General features: G+C 38.7%; 1 protein-coding gene across 4 annotated transcripts in view; it reads right to left on the minus strand.

Annotated features, from left to right (window-relative positions):
• TRIO (trio Rho guanine nucleotide exchange factor) overlaps positions 1-18,986 on the minus strand; it is a 402,248-nt gene that overhangs the window by 24,960 nt on the left and 358,302 nt on the right. For all 4 annotated transcript variants that reach the window (XM_067569989.1, XM_067569997.1, XM_067570009.1 and 1 more), the window contains 11 exons: positions 16,669-16,961; positions 14,610-14,780; positions 11,284-11,379; positions 8,162-8,310; positions 7,279-7,345; positions 4,713-4,816; positions 3,865-3,934; positions 2,695-2,784; positions 1,089-1,181; positions 532-582; positions 226-303 (listed from right to left, as the gene is read on the minus strand). In XM_067569989.1, coding sequence (XP_067426090.1) covers positions 226-303; positions 532-582; positions 1,089-1,181; positions 2,695-2,784; positions 3,865-3,934; positions 4,713-4,816; positions 7,279-7,345; positions 8,162-8,310; positions 11,284-11,379; positions 14,610-14,780; positions 16,669-16,961 — 1,262 coding nt within the window. The remainder of the gene's footprint in view (positions 1-225; positions 304-531; positions 583-1,088; positions 1,182-2,694; positions 2,785-3,864; positions 3,935-4,712; positions 4,817-7,278; positions 7,346-8,161; positions 8,311-11,283; positions 11,380-14,609; positions 14,781-16,668; positions 16,962-18,986) is intronic.

An 18,986-nucleotide genomic window follows, 5' to 3' on the forward strand; every position in this document is an offset into this window, starting at 1 on the left:
TTCAGAAGGCGAGTCAAATGCTGTACCAGGCTGGTCCACCCATGGACAGAGTTCACATTAACATTCTCTTTTACTATTTTGTATCAACACAAGTAGTAGAACAAATATGTATCCCAGAGAATGAGAAATGCATAGCCATCCCAGATACAATATATATTCATCTGGAAATCTGTAATAAGGAGAACAAAAATGTATGTACCATTTTAAGGAAGAAAACCAACTTACATCAAATCCTTGCAGACGACCAACATTCATCATGTCGTTGCACCGTTTCGGTACTATGCACATGACTTCAACTGCTCTCTGTTAAAGCCAAGGAGAGAGATTCAAAATTTAACTCCCCAATTGAGGATTGTATGTGTGATGTCAGAGGCTTTACAATATAGTTCAGTGTATTTAATCAGCAGGACAAATAGAGCTGAAACAGAACAGTAATTCTATATAACCAGACTTGTTCACTAGCACCATACTGGAAGTAAAAGAAGTGTGGAGCACAAGTATTTGAGTCAATAAAGAAAATGCCAATAGTACCTCTAGTTCTGTTGTGTCAAGGTTAGCTTTTTTAGAGTATTTGAGGAAGTCCTGTAAGGGAAAAGGAAAAATTATCTCAAGTCCAAACTGCTCTTCAGCTAACAGAGAAAGTTAAACAAAACTGGACTGGCTTCTATTTGTGTGAGAATTACATGTTCCAAAAGATGCTCTTAAAAAAATAATTAAAAGAGTTAATTTTTCAAAGCCTCTTTCTGACGTGCATTAGGTATGTTTTTAGTGCTAATTTTCACATCTGATTTCAGATCATTTAAAAACATTTACTGAGTCCTCAATCCTCTTTCATAGAAAGAGTCAAAAATACATTTTGGCAAACACTCAGACAAAAGGTGCCAAAGGATTTATAAAATTAATTAGACAAAAAAATCAGAGGAAAGCAAAACATTTTTGCCTTCAGTCACGAGTGCAAATCCTAACCACTTCCACTACACTGAAGTGTTAATGTGGATTTACAGAACAAAGCCAACAGTTATAAGATTCTTCAGCCCTCCTTTAGTAAAGGTGGTTAACACTGGAAGGGTTCCCCAGCATCGCCTCACCTTGAGTAACGACTGGTATTTCATAATTCTCTGCACTGGCTTTATTAGCAAGTCTGTGAGCTGAAGTTTGTGGCCCAGGCGCTGCTTCAAGTCCTAAAGGTTGTAAAATGATGAATGTTAGCTTTAAATTTTACTGGTTTTATTTGGATATATAACAGTCCTTTTACTGTCATGGAGCTAAGGCTGAGACCAGAAATGAATTGAATCTTGACTAAGGAAAGAAATTGTTTTGCGCTCCAAATTCTCATTTCATTGTGACTACCTTAAAAGTAGGGCCCTACCAAATTCATGGCCATGAAAAATACCTCATGGGCCATGACATCAGACCTCCCCTGTGAAATCTAACTACTGGAGGGTAGGAGAAGGAGCAAAACTGGGGCACCCCAGTTGGGAGCTCCTACCGTACACAGGGCTCCAGCTGCTAGTCCCGGCCAGGCTGGGGAGGGACAGGACAACTTATTCCCCTGCAGGTTGAAACTGCTGCAAAAGCTTATGCATATGAATTCAATGGTAATGCTCACATGCTTCAAGCCTCTGCAGGACTGAGAACTTAAGGTGGTCTCATGTGGAGAGCCAGTATGATGCTATCTGAAGAGAGGCTGTGATGATGTGGGAAAGGAGCTGCTGGCAGAGCAGCCGAACAAGTTCCTTTGCACCTCCTGTGTGCTGCAGACAGGATTTCTATCCCAGGCCACATAATCTCCTCTGTCGATGACCACAATGGAGTAAACCAGGGATAGGGCTTCAAAACAACCTCTCCACAGATCCAGTGTCCCCGATACCTATGCAACTGCTGTTCCAACCCATTGGCTGGAATAGCAGCCCTCAAGGAGACCAGTAACCTCAAACAACTCCACAACCTAGCAATGAAAGACAAATTTTACTTCCTCAACAGCCTTTATTCCACCCAGAGAAGGCTCAAACATTCTTGCTTGATGGAGGGTGGAATGGATTTTATGCCTTGTTTATTCATAAATTTTTTTCACTGACTTCAACAGTGGTTTTGTCAGAATCAGGTGTACAGAATCAGTGTCTCAAGTAGGTTTTATTCCTCATTATGAAATGAATAGAAATTACCTTTATAGTTCATAATATCTGCTTTTTAGTTTACTTATTTTTACTCCTGTCAACTTTTTTCTGCCTTATTTAAGGATGTCTGGGTTGATCTGCAGAACTGGCTGGAGATCTGAACATAAGTTACTATGATGACAAACTTGTAAGAAAAAAGCTTTAGCTTAAGATTTTGTCTTAACACCTCATGTTTTGTCTACAGCATCTGAGTTTCTGATAAGTCTCAAAAGTACTGTATAGTGAAATCAAATTTTGCCATTTGCATCCATGTTGTAATCCATCCCTCTGTCTGCATTACCGTTTAATAATGAGGATAATGCATTAACAACCTCCCCTTGGCCTACCAAGTGTGAAGCTCATTCACATGGTACCAATGAATTTATCTCAAATTTGAATACCAGCAGCCCCCTCTTGAGGATGGTGGTCTCGGTGGTGAGGAGTTTATCAATTTCTCAAAGACCAAAGAAGAACTCTCATAATTTGGAATGAAGCCCAACTTCCATCCTGAAAATCTATATTTTTCTCTGAGACTTACCTCAAAAAATGTATCAATGTATTCCGAGACAATGTGCTCAGACTTTGGTTTGTTTTGGCAGTAAACTATGTACATGTGCAACCTTCTCTCCTAAGAAGAATAAACAAAGACACACAAAAATAATGTACTACAGAAAAAAGTGACAGACTGAAATGGAGTATGATGAACAAGCACATATATTTCAAAGTATATTTTTACATAAAAAGGGTCATTCTATGGTAAAACAAATTCTGGATCAAGAGCAAATAAGCAGGTGTATTTCCAAACATAACATCCTCAGATAGTTTGAAGTACCTGTATAATAAGAGTTACTATTTCTTGAAAACTGGATACCTCTGACCCCAAAATGCAGAGGTTATAGATCTGAGAATGGTACTACCCATACAACCACAAAAATACACCTGACATTGGCACATCAAAAATGATAAAATCATTTAAATGATATAAAGGGCACATCAAAAATGATAAAATCACAGACAATTGGGCCGTATATAATATTTTGAATGTCAAAGTATTTCACAAAATTAGCATCTGAGATATTTTTCATAATTACTTCTAAGGTGCTGATTACTAAGGCATCCAAGTGTACTGCACTATTGTGATGTCCATGTTACAGCTAGGTGGGAAGGAAAAAAAGGTGAGTGACTTGTCTAAAGGTGCAGTGGAAAACAGTGTCAGAGCCAGAATTAGAATTCAGGAATTCCTGGCTCTTAAACTTGTGCCTTTTTCTTCCATGGTAAATGGTAGAAGCCCTGTTGCTGGAGACATATGATGTTAGACTGGATAGAGAACTAGAAAATCAATCCCACACTGGTACTGGGAAGAACTAAATGACCTAATAGATCTTTTCCATCTAGAATTTTATCACTCTAAGTATTGAATTAGGATTAGAGAGGATATTCTTTTCTTCCAGTCATATGAAACTATCGCCCCATAAAAAAGGATCTGAGATTGAGTTGAGACAGATGCCATATTAACAATTTTCTCCACAAGAAGGCACCGCAAACAAAAATTAGACTCCCTGCTAACCTAATTTCTGACCTGTGTCATTTTATTCTACTGATTTTCCACCTGTGCTGCTCCACAGATAAATCCTTTATATACTGAGCTTAGTCACTAGTAATACCAGCCATTGGCACTAACAGCTTGAAAGAGGATGTTTGTACTTACATGCTTAACAAAGAGGGGTCCCAGTTTTTCTGGATCTTCAAGGCACTTCTCCAATTCTCCTAAAAAGAAGCTGAACAAAGATGAAATCATTTAGTTTGTACCACATTCTATACCCACAGATAATGTCAAAACAAAGTGGTGGTTGTTTTTCTCTTGCATTGTCTTGTTTGTGTCTTCACTCTCTTCCCTGCTGAGATCCTTCATTAGTGGGTGTTTTAGCTGCAACCGAAGCCTATATAAAGAATATATTGCAGGTCTTCAAAGTGAGAGACATTTTAAAGTAAAGAACAAAAAGCTGGAGCATAGCTATTCATCACTGCAGTCCTTTTGTTCCTCTTCTACTCATTCTGAATTCTTGATGTGCTCATATAACTACATTTGAGAATAAAAACTGGTTTTGATCATCCACAGTAGGTTTCTTTGAAAATAAAGCCTCTCACTGTTAGAAGAATAGGTAAATACTGCGCATGTTATTGCATAAGATACAGGATTTTTTCTTAATGCTTTTTTAATAGGACCAACTAAATAGCCACATTAAATGTTATCTATATAACACTTGATATACTTACATATTTAGTTTTTAAAAGTCTCTATACAAATAACTAGAGGAATAGTTCCAACTCAAATTAATTTTCACTGTAGAAGTGTAGGACTATTTGCTCTTAATTTCTTTTGTTACTTGTTTTTATAACCTTTGAAACACTTTTATTCCCATCTGTTTTTGTTTTTGGCAATAGGTTTGAAATCCAGTATTGTATAGATGTACCTTTTTTCCAGTGCACATTTAGTGTGTTATCAAATTATTTTCTACCAGTAACAGATAGCTCTTAAATTAAAAACATACATACTCTCTGTGCCAGTCGTAAATCTGGTGAATGTTGCCGAATACAATCTTGTCTTTCCCTTTCATGTCATCAGGTACACCATCTTCTTTCATAAGTGCCATGTAACCCTGCAACAATCCAGGGCAATTCTTTGTGAAATGTCCAGGTTTAAATGGAAGGTTTCTTTTTTTCCCTTCATTCTTTAAGGAGCTTAATAATTTTTACATTGCAACCTCTTATTTAAGTCACTAAATCAATAGGATTTAAGAATCCAACATTACATGTAACAGTGTATTTAACTGTCACATTAACTATCTTATTGAAATAAGATTTGCCTTTAAACTTAGCCAGTTTTATTTCATTTCATTTTTCAGTGTATTTACACTTTGATCTTCATGTATTTGTGGGAAATAAATTAGACTGGCAAGTTTCACATTTCCCACTTCTAAAAAGCATTTCTTTTCGTACTTGGCCTGGTAAAGCTTTCTGTTTACAGAGACTAGATTGTTGTCCCAAATGACTTCATGATGTCCCATCCGAAGCACTGAGGGTAATAATATTATTTTTTACTCAGTCTCCCAACCCTACGAGCTTGTACAATTATTGAAAAGATGTGTTCTCCCCCAACCTGAAGCAAATACTCACCAGCAACCATGCACCCCACAAGAAGTCCAGCCCAGGAACCTATCCTTGCAACAAACCCTGTTGCCAGCTCTGCCCACACATCGACTCTAGTGACAGCATCACTGGTCCTAACCACATCAATCACACCATAAGGGGCTCATTCACCTGCACATCCACTAATGTTATATATGCTTCACAAAGCCCTGGTTGGGATGATATAGCTGAGGTTAGTCCTGCTTTGAGCAGGGGTTGGACTAGATGACCTCCTGAAGTCCCTTCCAACTCTAATATTCTATGATTCTATGCCATCATGTGCCAGCAATGCCCCTCTGCCATGTGCATTGGCCAAACTGGACTATCACTTCGCAAAAGAATAAATGGATACAAATCAGACGTGAAAAATGGTAACATCCATAAACCAGTCGGAGAACACTTCAATCTCCCAAGACACTCTGTCTCTGACCTGAAAGTTGCCATACTTCTACAAAAAAATTTCAAAAACAGACTTCAAAGAGAAACTGCTGAATTAGAAATTATCTGCAAACTTGACACATTCAAACTGGGTTTAAACAGGGATTTGGAATGGCTCTCTCATTGCAAGAAGTAATTTGCTCTGATCACCCATTCTCACTTCCTACTCAATGGTTGTCATTAGGCCTCAAGTACCCGGGTTTCATCCACCTACCCCATTGTGGTCTATGCCTTTGGATATGTATATGTTGCCTCCTATATATGTTGCCAATATTTGCTGTATTATTTCTGCCAATTGCATCTGAGGAAGTGGGCTGAAGCCCACGAAAGCTTATGCCTGCTGAAATTAAATTTGTTAATCTTTAAAGTGCTAAAGAACTCTCGTTGTTTTTGCTGTATACAGACTACCACGGCTACCCCTCTGGAATTGATTTCACCGGGACTCATGTGAGAGAAGTTACACATGTTGAAGCGTTTCCGTGATCAAGGCCTAAGTCTAGACAAGAGGCAACAACTCGGTGTAAAAACCGAGAATCATTGGAGGGGCAAGGACGGTTTCAGTGGTAATTAGTCAAAATGGACACATGGTAGAGTCAATGTTTTGCTACTTCTAAAGGCATAAACCAAGAATAGATACTGACGTCAGAAAGCCCTGCTGGTCGCCTCTCTACCAACGAAATGGTTCATAACAAGCAATAAGGAGAATAAATGTAAAAGTCTGTTTTAAATACATGTGACTTTAAAATATTGGTCCAAACAAACACAACTTTCGATGGTAAAAGGTAAAGGCTATGCAGGAGTTGTTCCAATAAATATATCTGGCAAATAATGCAATTCATTAGTGATTCTGAAATATCATGTTCTAAACAAGATTTTTATGAACTTTTTAAAGGAAAAATTACGCAAGCTGCAGCACTTGGGCAAAATGGAATGAACTGCTGATAAAGATGGTATACTTCCAAGTCTCATCGGTTAACAACCACCACCACCACCACCCTGGATCTTATATTGCACTTTTCATCAGTAGATCTCTAAAGCAATTTACAAAGCAGGGCAGTGTCATAACCCCCATTCTACAGATGGGAAACGGACACAAAGAAGAAGTAGAGAGACTTGCCTAATGTTACCCAGTAGAGCAGTAGCAAAGCTAGGAAAAGAAGCCCAAGTTTCCTAAGTCCCAGTCCAGAGGTCTATTTACTAGACCACACTGCCTCACCTAATTAAACAGGGTCTATTGTTTCAGATGTTATTAGGTGTCACTAACTAAACTAATCTTCGTATGGAGAAAAAAAAAGGATGCACGAAATAGTGTGAAGGAGAGACACTGGGAATTCAATATCAAATCCTATTTTTTCAATGTACCCTTAAAATCTTACAGAAAAACCACACCTAAAGCAAACTCATTCTTCTTCTTCTGACAGAAGAGTGTGCAAGTTACAAAGATGACTGGCAATGGGATTAATACAAGCAATTTAGAAAGGTTGAACTAACATACCTCAACTACATAACCCAGATCTCGGACGTAATCTCGCTCCGTCTCCACTAATTCCTGTAAAACATAGCTACAAGGTGGGGGGAAAGGTGAAAAAACAGTCAGGGAGAAAAATGTATTGATGTGGATAAGCGTTCTTAAAGAGGATTACGAATAGGCACACAGAATTTTACAAGTTTGCAGTTATGTATGTTTGGTAAGGTAGAGTTTACATTTGACTTTCCAAATCTGGATGCTTCACCATCTTCAGGGCATTCTTACTTCTTGTGTTTACTAAACTATAGCAGCAGTAGCCAGGTCTTTTGCTACATGAGTCAGGACAATTAAAACATTAAAAAAATATTTAAAAAAGAATTTCAATATTTGACTCACAAGAAACTGCAAGAGATTCATAAGCAAATAAACTGAAGATGTCTTTATTATTTTTCCACTGACATACATACGATTAATCTTAAATACCAGCTGAAATGTCAACGAATATTTCTGGATCTTCCCAACTATCATTTGAGTTTAAGGTACAGAAAGAAGGGTTTAGGAAAAAGGAGTAATTTATGGTTTTCGGAACCTAAAAATATTCTTGAGAATATTTAAAAGCCAGCATCCTCCTCCATGAAGGCCGAGACTGACATGTTTGACAGGACTTTTGGGTCAACTTAGTACTGGAAATAATATGCCTGGGATTTCTCTTGGAACAACAGCTGGTTTTCAGGAAGAAAACTTACAGAACCAAATCATCCATTTGATGCCTAACATTCAAGCTGGAAGGGGAAAGGAACTACTTCTTCTATTAATTCAAGACAGACTCTTTTTAAAGAATGCAAGGGACTTTATAAATGTTACCTTATTGAGAACAGAGGGGAAATAGACATTTGTAAGCCAGTCTTACTGTCGTCTTTTTAAAGAGCTGGATTTCCTTTCTTCCATCTCATCTATGGGTGACGAGGAGGAGAGAAGGGAGTTGTCTGAAGGGTTGAATGATGGACTGCTGCTGTCACCTTGGTCTACCAACAGTGAACTTGGACGATCTTCCAGTGCCTAAAAGTGTATTCATAAGATGTTGCAACATTTATTCATCTTGACTTCTATTCATGCACAAAGCACTGCACAAAATGAATACACATTTACAGTCATTAAAAATATGGAACCTCTATTTTATACTAAAATATTTAAGTTATCTGACTGAGTCCAAAATAATAAGATGACAGTCTAAGGTTGCCATTAAAAACATCAACATTTGCCACACTGTTACAACACTTGTCTTATTCTATCTATAGAAAAAATCTGTGGTAACTGTTGGTAAATGCTGAATTTTTAATAGAGATTATAATGAAGTTAGAAAAATTAAAATCTTTACCACTTCATTTAAATGACCAGGACAGAAAACATTAAAGGGGACTCACAAAAACAAAAAACCCAACCCACACCCTCCGAAGAGACAACTTCTCCCTCTTCTTCTTTTTGAGCTATAAGTGGAAGTCCAGGAAGATCATTTTTCTTCAGCTTGTTTTCTTTTTTTTTAATTTTTAAGTACACTCTAAGCTTTTCAGGGCACGAATTGTGTTGTACTCTCTGTTTGTACAGCATCTATAGCACAACAGGACAAAAACCCAGGTTATAGCTCTGAATGCTACCAAAATTCTCATCATTAATAAATTCTAACTACATAAAAATATTATTCAACCTGGAAGACTGATGATTTGTCTACTGGTGGAAATTATGAATCACCCGATATGACAGAATGTAAACTGAGAGGGAAGGAATTTTGAGACAGATTGTTTATAATGGTTTTAATTGCTTCAGTCAATGGCTACCTTTTGGAGAAAGGATGAAGTTGTTAAATATTGAACAGAATTCCCCCCCTTCAATTAAGATATTGTAGGAGAGTAAAGAATTAAAATCTGGACAAGTGGTCAGACCTAAATTACAGGGAACAGGTCAAGGCAAGGGCAAATTGTTTCTGTTAACTGGTGTGAATTTTAGTTAGAGTCTGTTATCTCTCTTCTTCTCCTCCCTTCCTGGCCATCTGCACAGGGGATGAGTCTATTGCCATTCCTGTGCAAGGCCTTTTGGTGAGAAGAAAGCATTATCTTCCTTCTCCCCCTGGCATGCCTTTACTTCAAAGAATGTTAGTATAAAATTTAGTATAAGGTGATGTGCCTGACCTCTGTATGGTAATCCTGTAAACAACAAACTGAGGCGGGTATAATTATATTCATTATGTAGTTGTTAATTACATTTTATAGGTGTCAGTGTAACCAAATAAGGGTTTATGGGGAGTTGCTGAAAATGTATACATTTATCTACTCTTATGGATAAAAGAATTGTAAAGTAACCCCCTCGTTGCTCACTCATGGTGTCGAGGTGGAACGAGCAGGCAATAAAGGGTTCCATCTCCCCAAACCACCCCCAAATAACCTGTTTGGTTATTTCTAACAGATATAAAAGCTAACAATACACATTGAGACACCTTTCGCCCCCTGTCCCAAAACAGAGTAAGAACAACCCCTCCTCCAGAGCATCAACCTTTAAGGTCTTCTGTATGTTTCAAAGTAGACCAATATAAAATAAAATAAAAATAAAATTGCACCTGCCCAATTTTTAAAAAAAATGCAGGTTGCTTTTAATCCTTTGGTTTCATAAAACAGTCTTTTCCCCTGCACCTGCACTAAATACAATAGTAACTGTCATTTATACTCTTCAAAATAACTCTCCAAACTGGGGGCAAAACTCTGTGTTGAAAGAAGATGCAGTTGCATTGCATTTGGAAGCCAGGCAGTAAGCACCATTTTTACTGTTTAGAAAAAGGAGGGTACTGGAGAGACTGTGTGAAGGGTTGTTCTACAAAGTATTTATTAGGCCAGTTTAAATCCAACCCATAGGGTCAGTTGTGGCTGCAGAACTGCAGTTTATTTATCATGTTTCCCCTAAGCACTGCAGAAAGATGCAGCTAAGCTGCACCCTACTGAGTCAGATGCACTATTCAAGACTTTGAAATCAATAAAAACCCAATAGAGTTTGACCTCGTAGACAGACAGCCCAAAAACTAGGAGGAACTGATCTTTGTTGGCGCATAATCTGAAGGGAGGATATCACTCCTTGGGACTACATGCAGCTATCATTACAACAGTTAGTGATGCTGAGCAAGTGTTGCCAATCACAGAGTGTTTTATTTATTAAAACCTGCTTTAGTTTTCCAGAGTGTAACCTTTTAAAATAAATCCTCTGCCTTTCCCGTATAATGAAGTAAAAACTAAACCTCAAAAGATATTCTGAATGAATACATATGCTAATAAAGAATGACGACCTATAATGAAGTCAGGACTGTCCTCAGCTAGAGGAAAATATATAAAGGAAATGTAAGGTTCCTGGTTCTATAACTTAAGGCTATTTAAATAAAGAGGAGTTTGGAAATAGTCTGTGTCCCCCCTGAAAATATGAGATGAAAGTACTCTGCTGCAAACCAAGCTCTCCAATTATTTTAACACTGGCCGCTGAATATGCTTTGACAAAGTATTAAACACTGTCTTTTCAAATAACAAAACTCTCACACTTTTGATGTATTTTACTTGAGCAAACAAACTAGGGTGAGGCAATGAAAGAGCATCTTAAAAAAAGCTTTACTCGGTTTGTCTCATTCACTTGTACTTTGACTAGATTTATACTGTAAAGTCCTTGGGGCAGGGACTCTAAAATGTATGTCTATATACAGGGTATTGCACAGTGGAACCTTGATTGTGCTGCTAGATGCTTCAGCAATACAAATAAATGTAAGTATGTTTCACATTGGACTAGTCACCTTTTCTCTCTAAATATATGCATATTCCATATATGCTCATACATGAATTAATACATGCCACTTTGTGTACACAAAGGTATGAGAGTGCTTTTGAAAATGGATGATGGTAAATGCTGCAATTCATAGGGAAGTGTGTCGGAACTTTTCATACTGCGAGACTGTAAGAAGTTGCCTTAGCTTCTGAGTCATGTTTATCTGCCAGTCAGTCTTACCATTTTACTTTTGACGAGTTCCTCAATTGCGCTGACTAGTTCTGCTGCACTGGGTGTCTCAGAGCTGGTGGGGCGTACCAATAAACGAGAAGATGTCTGTGCAATGACAAAAAAGGGAAAATATCACGTTTACTTTAGTTTGTCACAGGCTGTCACGATTCTTCTTTTCAGGTCAAGCTACAAAGCACACTTTAATTTAAGAATAAAATATTTCCTTATAATTTATACAACAGGAATCTAAAATTTTGAAGTAAACCCTGACACACTGAAAGCTGTCCATACACAGTTTAAATCTATTTAAAATAGTAGGAGGGAACTTCATAATTCTCTTTAGCACATTATAGATCTGGGAAATACTCTTGGGCAACTTTCAACTGCTGACTACTCTAAAGTCTATCAGGAGAGCCATACAAATTGCAGTGACTGACCTGAATGACAGTGAACTACCTAAGTATTTTTTTTCAACTCTGTATATATTAAGAAGCAACTGAAAAAATCATCACAACACTCACACCTTGCAAGAGGATAAAAAAAAAATAAACCCCAATAAAATATATTGAGAACATCTACATTTCTAAAAGGAGCTGGGGTATATGTCCCAGATAGAGTGGGAGAAATCAAGCTCACCATTCTCTGTGCCATCCATTTTCCCCAAAGGCAAGTGCAGAGTATAGAAGATCTCTGGCCTCACACGCTATAAAGTGCCAGTTTATAGCTACAACTGAGGGTAAAAGGTATTCACAGTAAAGGATTGTGGGAGAGGGCCATTAAATTCAGCTTCAGTAATTAGCAAACACACAGCTGGTTTGCAGATTACCTGTATCATTAAATAACTGGAAAGAGGAACAGGGTACAATATGAACCTTCCTTCATATTAAGGAAAGGACGAATATACATCATGCAACACAGGTTAAATTGTTCAGCAAATGTTTCAAATATGTTGGACAAACAAAGAAATTACATTTATAATGATTTAAAACAGAAAGCTCTGCTCAACCTTAACTATGGTTTTCAACCCCATTATTGAAAACAAGCAGTGCAAAGGTATGGGTGTGCTTTTGTTTGCCTCACTGAGAAAGGAACATGGGATAGGGAGCGAGCGAGGGAATCACAAATAACTTTAAATGGACAGATAGGGGAACTGAGCCAAAGCAGAGACAGAACACAAATCAACATAATGCTACAGTCAAAGTTTACAAAAAGAGAAAAACAAAAAACAAAAATAATTAGTTTCACAATATAAGAGCTGTATTGAAACATCAATATTGTTTAGCCAAAAATAAATGCAAAACTCATAAGCTACTATTAAATGCAATAAATGAATTGTGCAATGATATTCCAAACAGAAGAATGTGTACTGTGCAAGCAAATGTTAATGAAAAAATGATTCTGTTATTTAGTGATATTAGAGAAACCAATACGACCTCATACCAGGTGGTGCTTGAACATACGTCCAAAACTGAGCAAGCCCACATGCAATAGGCCTTTGAGACAGATGTTGCCAGATCTCATAATTCCACTCCCCAAATGCTGCTAAAAACAACTCTACAAAAACCTATGCCTAACCATGTACCCCAAGACAAAATTAAAATCTGGATGTGGCTCAGAATCCAAACATCCATGAAGCTAGTAGTGTTTTGGTACAAGGTTCAGTCTATTAGAGACAGACAGAAACACTATGGGAGCATATTTCTGTTCTCCAAGGGATTCATGTTAAAACTAAGTAAATCCTTCTCCAAGGTCCTGTCTACATCAGTGTTGAAAATGCATGATGCAGATCATCCTTCCAACCTGCTTTTTGCAAGTAGGGTGATAATCTGGCAAGTGAAAGCAGAACCTATCTTTTGTTGCATTACACAATACTGTGCTGAAGGTCCAATCTACACTAAAAATGACAAGTGAATGGAGACCAAGTTACAACATGGCTATCCTCTGATATACTTGCATCTGTAGTGCAGCTGGATCTATATAATACGGGCAATGTTAATAAGGGTTATTTGTATCACTGTCATTGAATATACTGGTTAAGAAATCATGTTAGCAGTTTGCTAACAGGAGCTTTTAGACATGATTCTCACCAACACTAATGCAACTCTAGCACATACAGGGCCAGACAATAATTTCTAACTCGCGGAACCCCCCCTGCAATTTTTAAAAGAGTAAAGAGATTTGAAGAGTATAATTCTTTTTTTATTTGGTTTCAGCAATATTTCCCAATATGTTCATCCATCATTTCCTGTATTGCGACTGATTCCAGTTCGGAAAACAAGCAGGAAACTGGTGAATGGAAAAAACCCATTGCAATCCAGAAAGTGTCTACTTAAATTATGATTGAGATTCCCAGGAGAAAACAACAAGAGTGAAGGAAAGGAAGAAAAATTGTTGAAAAAAAAAATCTGCTTTCATCAGCATGGTGAATAACTGCCAACAAAACTCACTAACAATGAGCTCATACCATAGATTTCAACACTTAAGCATTTTAAACAGCACAATGGGGACAAAACGATATTAGAAGTGAGGTCCGTGCTGCAGAAGTCAATAGGATTTCCATTTTAAAATCCTCTATTTTCAGGCTTTGTAACTGCCCCTTAAATATTTGATCCATGTTGAAAATTAAAATAAAACATCTCACAACCTGTAAATGTTGTGAGACTTTTTTTAAAAAACCAACTCAATATGAAAATAAGATTCATTTGGCAGAATTACAATCGCTACAAAAGAAACTTACCAGTTAGTGGTTTCAGATACATTTTGGCACTCATTTTAAACTTGGCTTTGTTTGCTGAACTGAACAGCAAGTAACTAACGTGGACCAAAGCTTTAGAGCACTTGAGGAAGCTCTGGTGTGCTCACAATGGCTATGCAGCTTCATGTCTGCACGAAAAACCATCTTCCTGGGCATATGAAAAATGTTCGTAACAAAAACTCCAGGTCTGAGGCTAACAGAATTGTTTAGTGAATTACCTACAGGATACAAAGATTTCAGTCAAAGTTAAGAGCCTATGTGGGAGCAGTTAACTAGTGGAAGGGGGGGAGACTAAGCATATATAAGCATGAAGTATTACAAAAACATGAAGTCACTCAGAAGGGGTGTGTGTGTGTGTTTTAAAACTCCTTTATGCACAGAAAGATCAACTGCTGATTCCTACCTTTGCTATAAGGCCCCCTTTTAAACCATCATATAAAGGTTTCTGTAATTGTGTACTTAACTGCACCCATATAATTACATATGTTCCACACATTCTCTCCACAGCAAATCCCTTTAAGACCTTCAGATATGATCAGGCGACGTCAGCATGTGAATTCTTCCCTACCACCCTTTTTACCTTGTCATCCTGAGAGTCTGGTTGGAGTAGACTGTGTTGCTGAATTGCCATTGGAGGGGGGAGTGGTACAGCATCTGCTCCTTCTTCACCCTCTTCCTCTCCACAGCTCTGCATGCCAGAAGAGGAGGATTTGGAGAGAGTGCCGCTGCTCAGCCCCTCATTCCGTCCTCTCTGCAATGAAGACCAAGACATTCATAAGATGCACAAAGCAGAGCAAGTGGAAGCTATCTCACACGTGCCAGACTACAGCTGAAGGCTCATAAGCCTAGGGATAGCTGAACAGATAAACATCTCAAGAGACAGACACCGTTCCCAAAAATCTTAAAGGAGACGCAGTTTATGACTGGTTCAACAAGCAGGGCAACTGGGCTAATGCCCTGAATACAAGTGACTTGCAAGAAATTCAGCCTGAGTTTTACTATAGAAAAGGTTCAGACAGAGGCTTGGGAGCTGACTGTTGTGTTCCATCAGTGACTTTGAGTTTGGTCAGTTTGCCTCTGTAAAATGGGCACAACACATGTAACGACATATTTGGTATTTGTAGAGTCACTTTTATCTTCAAAATGAAAAGTGCTACATGAGTACAAAATAGTATTGAAACGTGGGATGTATTAACAATATCCTATCCTTTATCACTGGTTCCCCTTTAAACAGAGAATACAGACTCCATACTTGGTTTTTAATGTTTTCTGGGTAGAAAACAATCCTGTCAGCTACATGAGGAGCTGGACCTTCACTCCTTGGCCTGAGACAAAAACAGCTTACCGGATGTTGCGATTCCCTTCATAGTAAGGGAGAATGATTCATACTGCCTTCTCTCCTCCTCAGGGCAGTGATGCGATACTTACGCTCTTCCCCACACTCAGGAATGCAGGTGTGTGGCTGCTTCTGAGACAACTGCCCATATTACCTTGGGACAAGGGTCTCTTTCTACAAACTCAACTCCTACACCGCTATGGTGCTAACCCTCTACCCATTCCTTTTCATCTTCTACTCATATCACCGATGCTCCAAGTCGAAAATGAAATATGCCAGTTGCAAAGGAAAAATTAGACAAAAAGCCACTAAAATAATAATGTTGGGCCACTTAGTTAGAAATCAGACTTCATTATCTATATTCTGTAGGAAAACCACCAGAACTGGTGGTCTGATTCAAGTCAAAGAAAAGGTGAACTAAAATACAATGTGGGTAGAATCCTTGGATGCTCTGTTATGCCATTGGATTCAACGTGTACTGTACACACATAATTGAAAGCATAACTTGGCCCAGTTTGTATCTTTATCAACTGGATACGGGTCCTCACCACATACCGGGGGGGGGAGGGGGGGGGGAGGGCGGGAGGGAGAGGAGGAGCTTTCAACAGAAAGACATCTGTGACATGAATTCCATGATACAACCTCCCCATTCCTTTTGCTTTAATGAAAGCTTCCGAGAGCATTACGTAACTGATTGTAACCACCTTTTGGTTCGAGAAGTCAGCTATTTCCCAGTGCACTGCACTAATGAGACACACATTTCTAAAAGCAGCAACGCCAGACTTGATGGCTTTCAAGTGCATAATAGCCCCTCCCTATGCATCCTCCTGGTCCTTTGGGAAGGAGAAAAGGGAAGCATGAAATAGCCTATTATCAGAACATTACTCAGATGTTACTCAGTCTGTGTCAGAAAGTCAGCTTTTCTCATGTGGGAAATGAGATTAAGAAGTAATTTCCCCCATCCTCTTTTCTGTTCCTCAACCAGAGTGCTCTCCCCATACAACTCTGCCAGTGCTCTTAACACTGAATTGCATAAACCCTTGTATTCCAGTATAGGGCTTCTTTTTGAGTAGAGAATGATAGTCAAGGCATATGTGGGACTGATGGCTGTATAAAACTGAAACATACCCAGAAGAGACCTGGACGAGATGACTTTGACTTGACCACATCAAATTTGTACAAAAGTCATCAGATGCAAAATAAGCTGTTGTACCATCCTGCTGTACCCCTCAGCATCCAAAAACTGAGAACCTGAATCATGTCCAACATTTACTAACCCTGATAAAGTTGCCTGAACACTAACCTCTTCAATGGTTTCATCCTGGGGTGTAGCAGCACTGTCATCTGAGTCCTTCTGAGAGCCAGCATCAACACTTTTGCGGACCTCTCTGTTCTTCTTATGCTTATGAGCCAATTTCTTGACATGCCCATCTGCCTTACCACTGCTAAGGCGCCTCACTGGACTGGTAAGCCATTTCCTCAGGGTGTTGCCAGGACGTTTGGGGCCTGGGGAGCTCTGTGCACCAATCATATGGGGCTGAAGCGATGTCACTGAAGCAGGAGGACTGGCATCGTTACTGGAGACTGAAAGAGAGTCTGAGGAAAAAATGTGAACAACTTTTTAAAGGCAAAATATTGACAACTGAGCCATTTAAAACCAAGGCAGAGAACTTAAGTAGATTTTAAATACTGATTGTAAAAATATGAACTATAAATGAAAAAATGAATAAAAAAGTAATCTTTCATATTTGCATTACAGCAGGCGGCAACTTTAACTATGTCAACCTTTCACGTGACAGATTTGCTGAGAGAGAAAGAGACTAGGAATGCGGCACAAACAAAATATTTACATTAATAACATGGCATTAGCCACAGTGGAACAGATCACTGGATTTATTAAGCCCAGTGTAATGCCCTTCACAACGGCTAGTGCTACCTGACGGCTATGAGTAGGGCCCTACCAAATTCAAGGTCCATTTTGGTCAATTGCATGGGCAGTGGATTTTAAAACTAGTAAATTTCACCGTTTCAGATATTAAATTGGAAATTTCACGGTACTGAGACTGTAGGGATCCCAAGCCAAAAGAAGGCAGTGGGGGGAGGGATTGCAAGGCTATTGTAGAGGGGTCACAGTGTTGCCACCCTTCCTTCTGTGCCCCCACCAGTAGCATTGCAGAGGTGAGGGTAGCATGGTATGTTATTGCCACCCTCACCTCTGCACTGCTGCTGGCGGTGGCGCAGTCTTCACAGCTGAGCTCCCATTCAGCAGCTGAGGAGCTTCCTGCAGCTGGGGGAGGTTCCCGGAGGTGGGTCTGACGTGGCCCTGGGAGATGCCCCTGAAGGGGCAGAGGAAGACTCATCCCTCCCCAGTCTGGCTGGGATGAGCAGCAGGAGCCCAGTGTATGGTAGGAGCCCTCAAGCCCTGCCTCTCCCCTAAACTAGCCGGATTTCACAGGGGAGGCCCAATTTCATGGTCCATGATGCATTTTTCACAGCTGTGAATTTGGTAAGCCTCTAACTATGAGGGAAGCTTAAAATGCCTGTTACAAACTTGGGCCAGAGTTTTCTCAAATGAGCTGTAATTTTGGGTGCTCAACTTGAGACATCTTAAAGGGGCCCATTTTTCAGGAAGTGATGAGCACAGGCCCTCTGAATGCAAGGCGCCTTCAAAATGTCTTAACTTGAGAATCAAAATCACTGTATCCATTAAGAATATCTTGGCCCTCAACACTGGTGCAATGGTCAGAGAGGACTGCGTTATAAATGACCACCAATACACCAGCAAACGTTTACAAGTCACCAATGTCCTACATAACAGCCATGTCCTTTTCCCCTCATTGCTGATTACTGTTTACAAATATACACTGACCAAAAATTACTGTGTTCTGATTTTACGTATTTTGTGATGCGCACACATTCAGTAAAGTGTTTAAAAAAAGATAAAGGAAGTGGTCTTAAAAGGTGTTAATTTTTTTACTTGGCTGTAAGTAGTTATACATACGTATGCACAAGCTTCCAATGCGCAAAAACATGACAAATGTGTACTTCTGTGACAAACTGATTTATTTATGAGGGTGAAGGTGGGATCAGAGGGGAAAGGAAAGAAGACTTAGATAAACTACAGTTAACTGTTTCTTTTGCTTTAATCTGCCAGTTTTTAAAAGTGCTAAAAGTTTTAAACAGCATGAGTGGTTATATTTAAAAGAAAATACGCTCTTGCTCAAACCTGTAGATTAGCAATATTTGTTTCTTTGCTTGAGAATGCCTGAGGTTCTGCAGTCAAACAAACAATAATTCTTTTTTCCCAATCCAGTAATTATATATACATAAGATCAATAGCAGCTTCCCGGTGAGGTCCATGTCACTTAAACTAGAAATGTCCCTTATGATAAACACCCACTGGATTATGCATTGCTAGTACCTCGTCTGTGTTTTTTCCTAGCTAAAAGTATTATTTTCTACAAATATATATTTTTTTAAATTTTGAAGGCTTCTCTTACAAATATAATTACTAGTGTATTAACAAGATCACATTATACTGTTAGTGGTTTTTTCTTTTTTTGCTACTTGTTTGGTATAATCACTGCATTATGTTAAAAAGCCAGGTTAGTGAAAAGATCT

Source organism: Emydura macquarii, unplaced genomic scaffold (assembly GCF_026122565.2).
Source record: "Emydura macquarii macquarii isolate MOO-44397 ecotype Brisbane River unplaced genomic scaffold, CSIRO-AGI_Emac_v2 contig_320, whole genome shotgun sequence".
Taxonomy (NCBI): domain Eukaryota; kingdom Metazoa; phylum Chordata; order Testudines; family Chelidae; genus Emydura; species Emydura macquarii.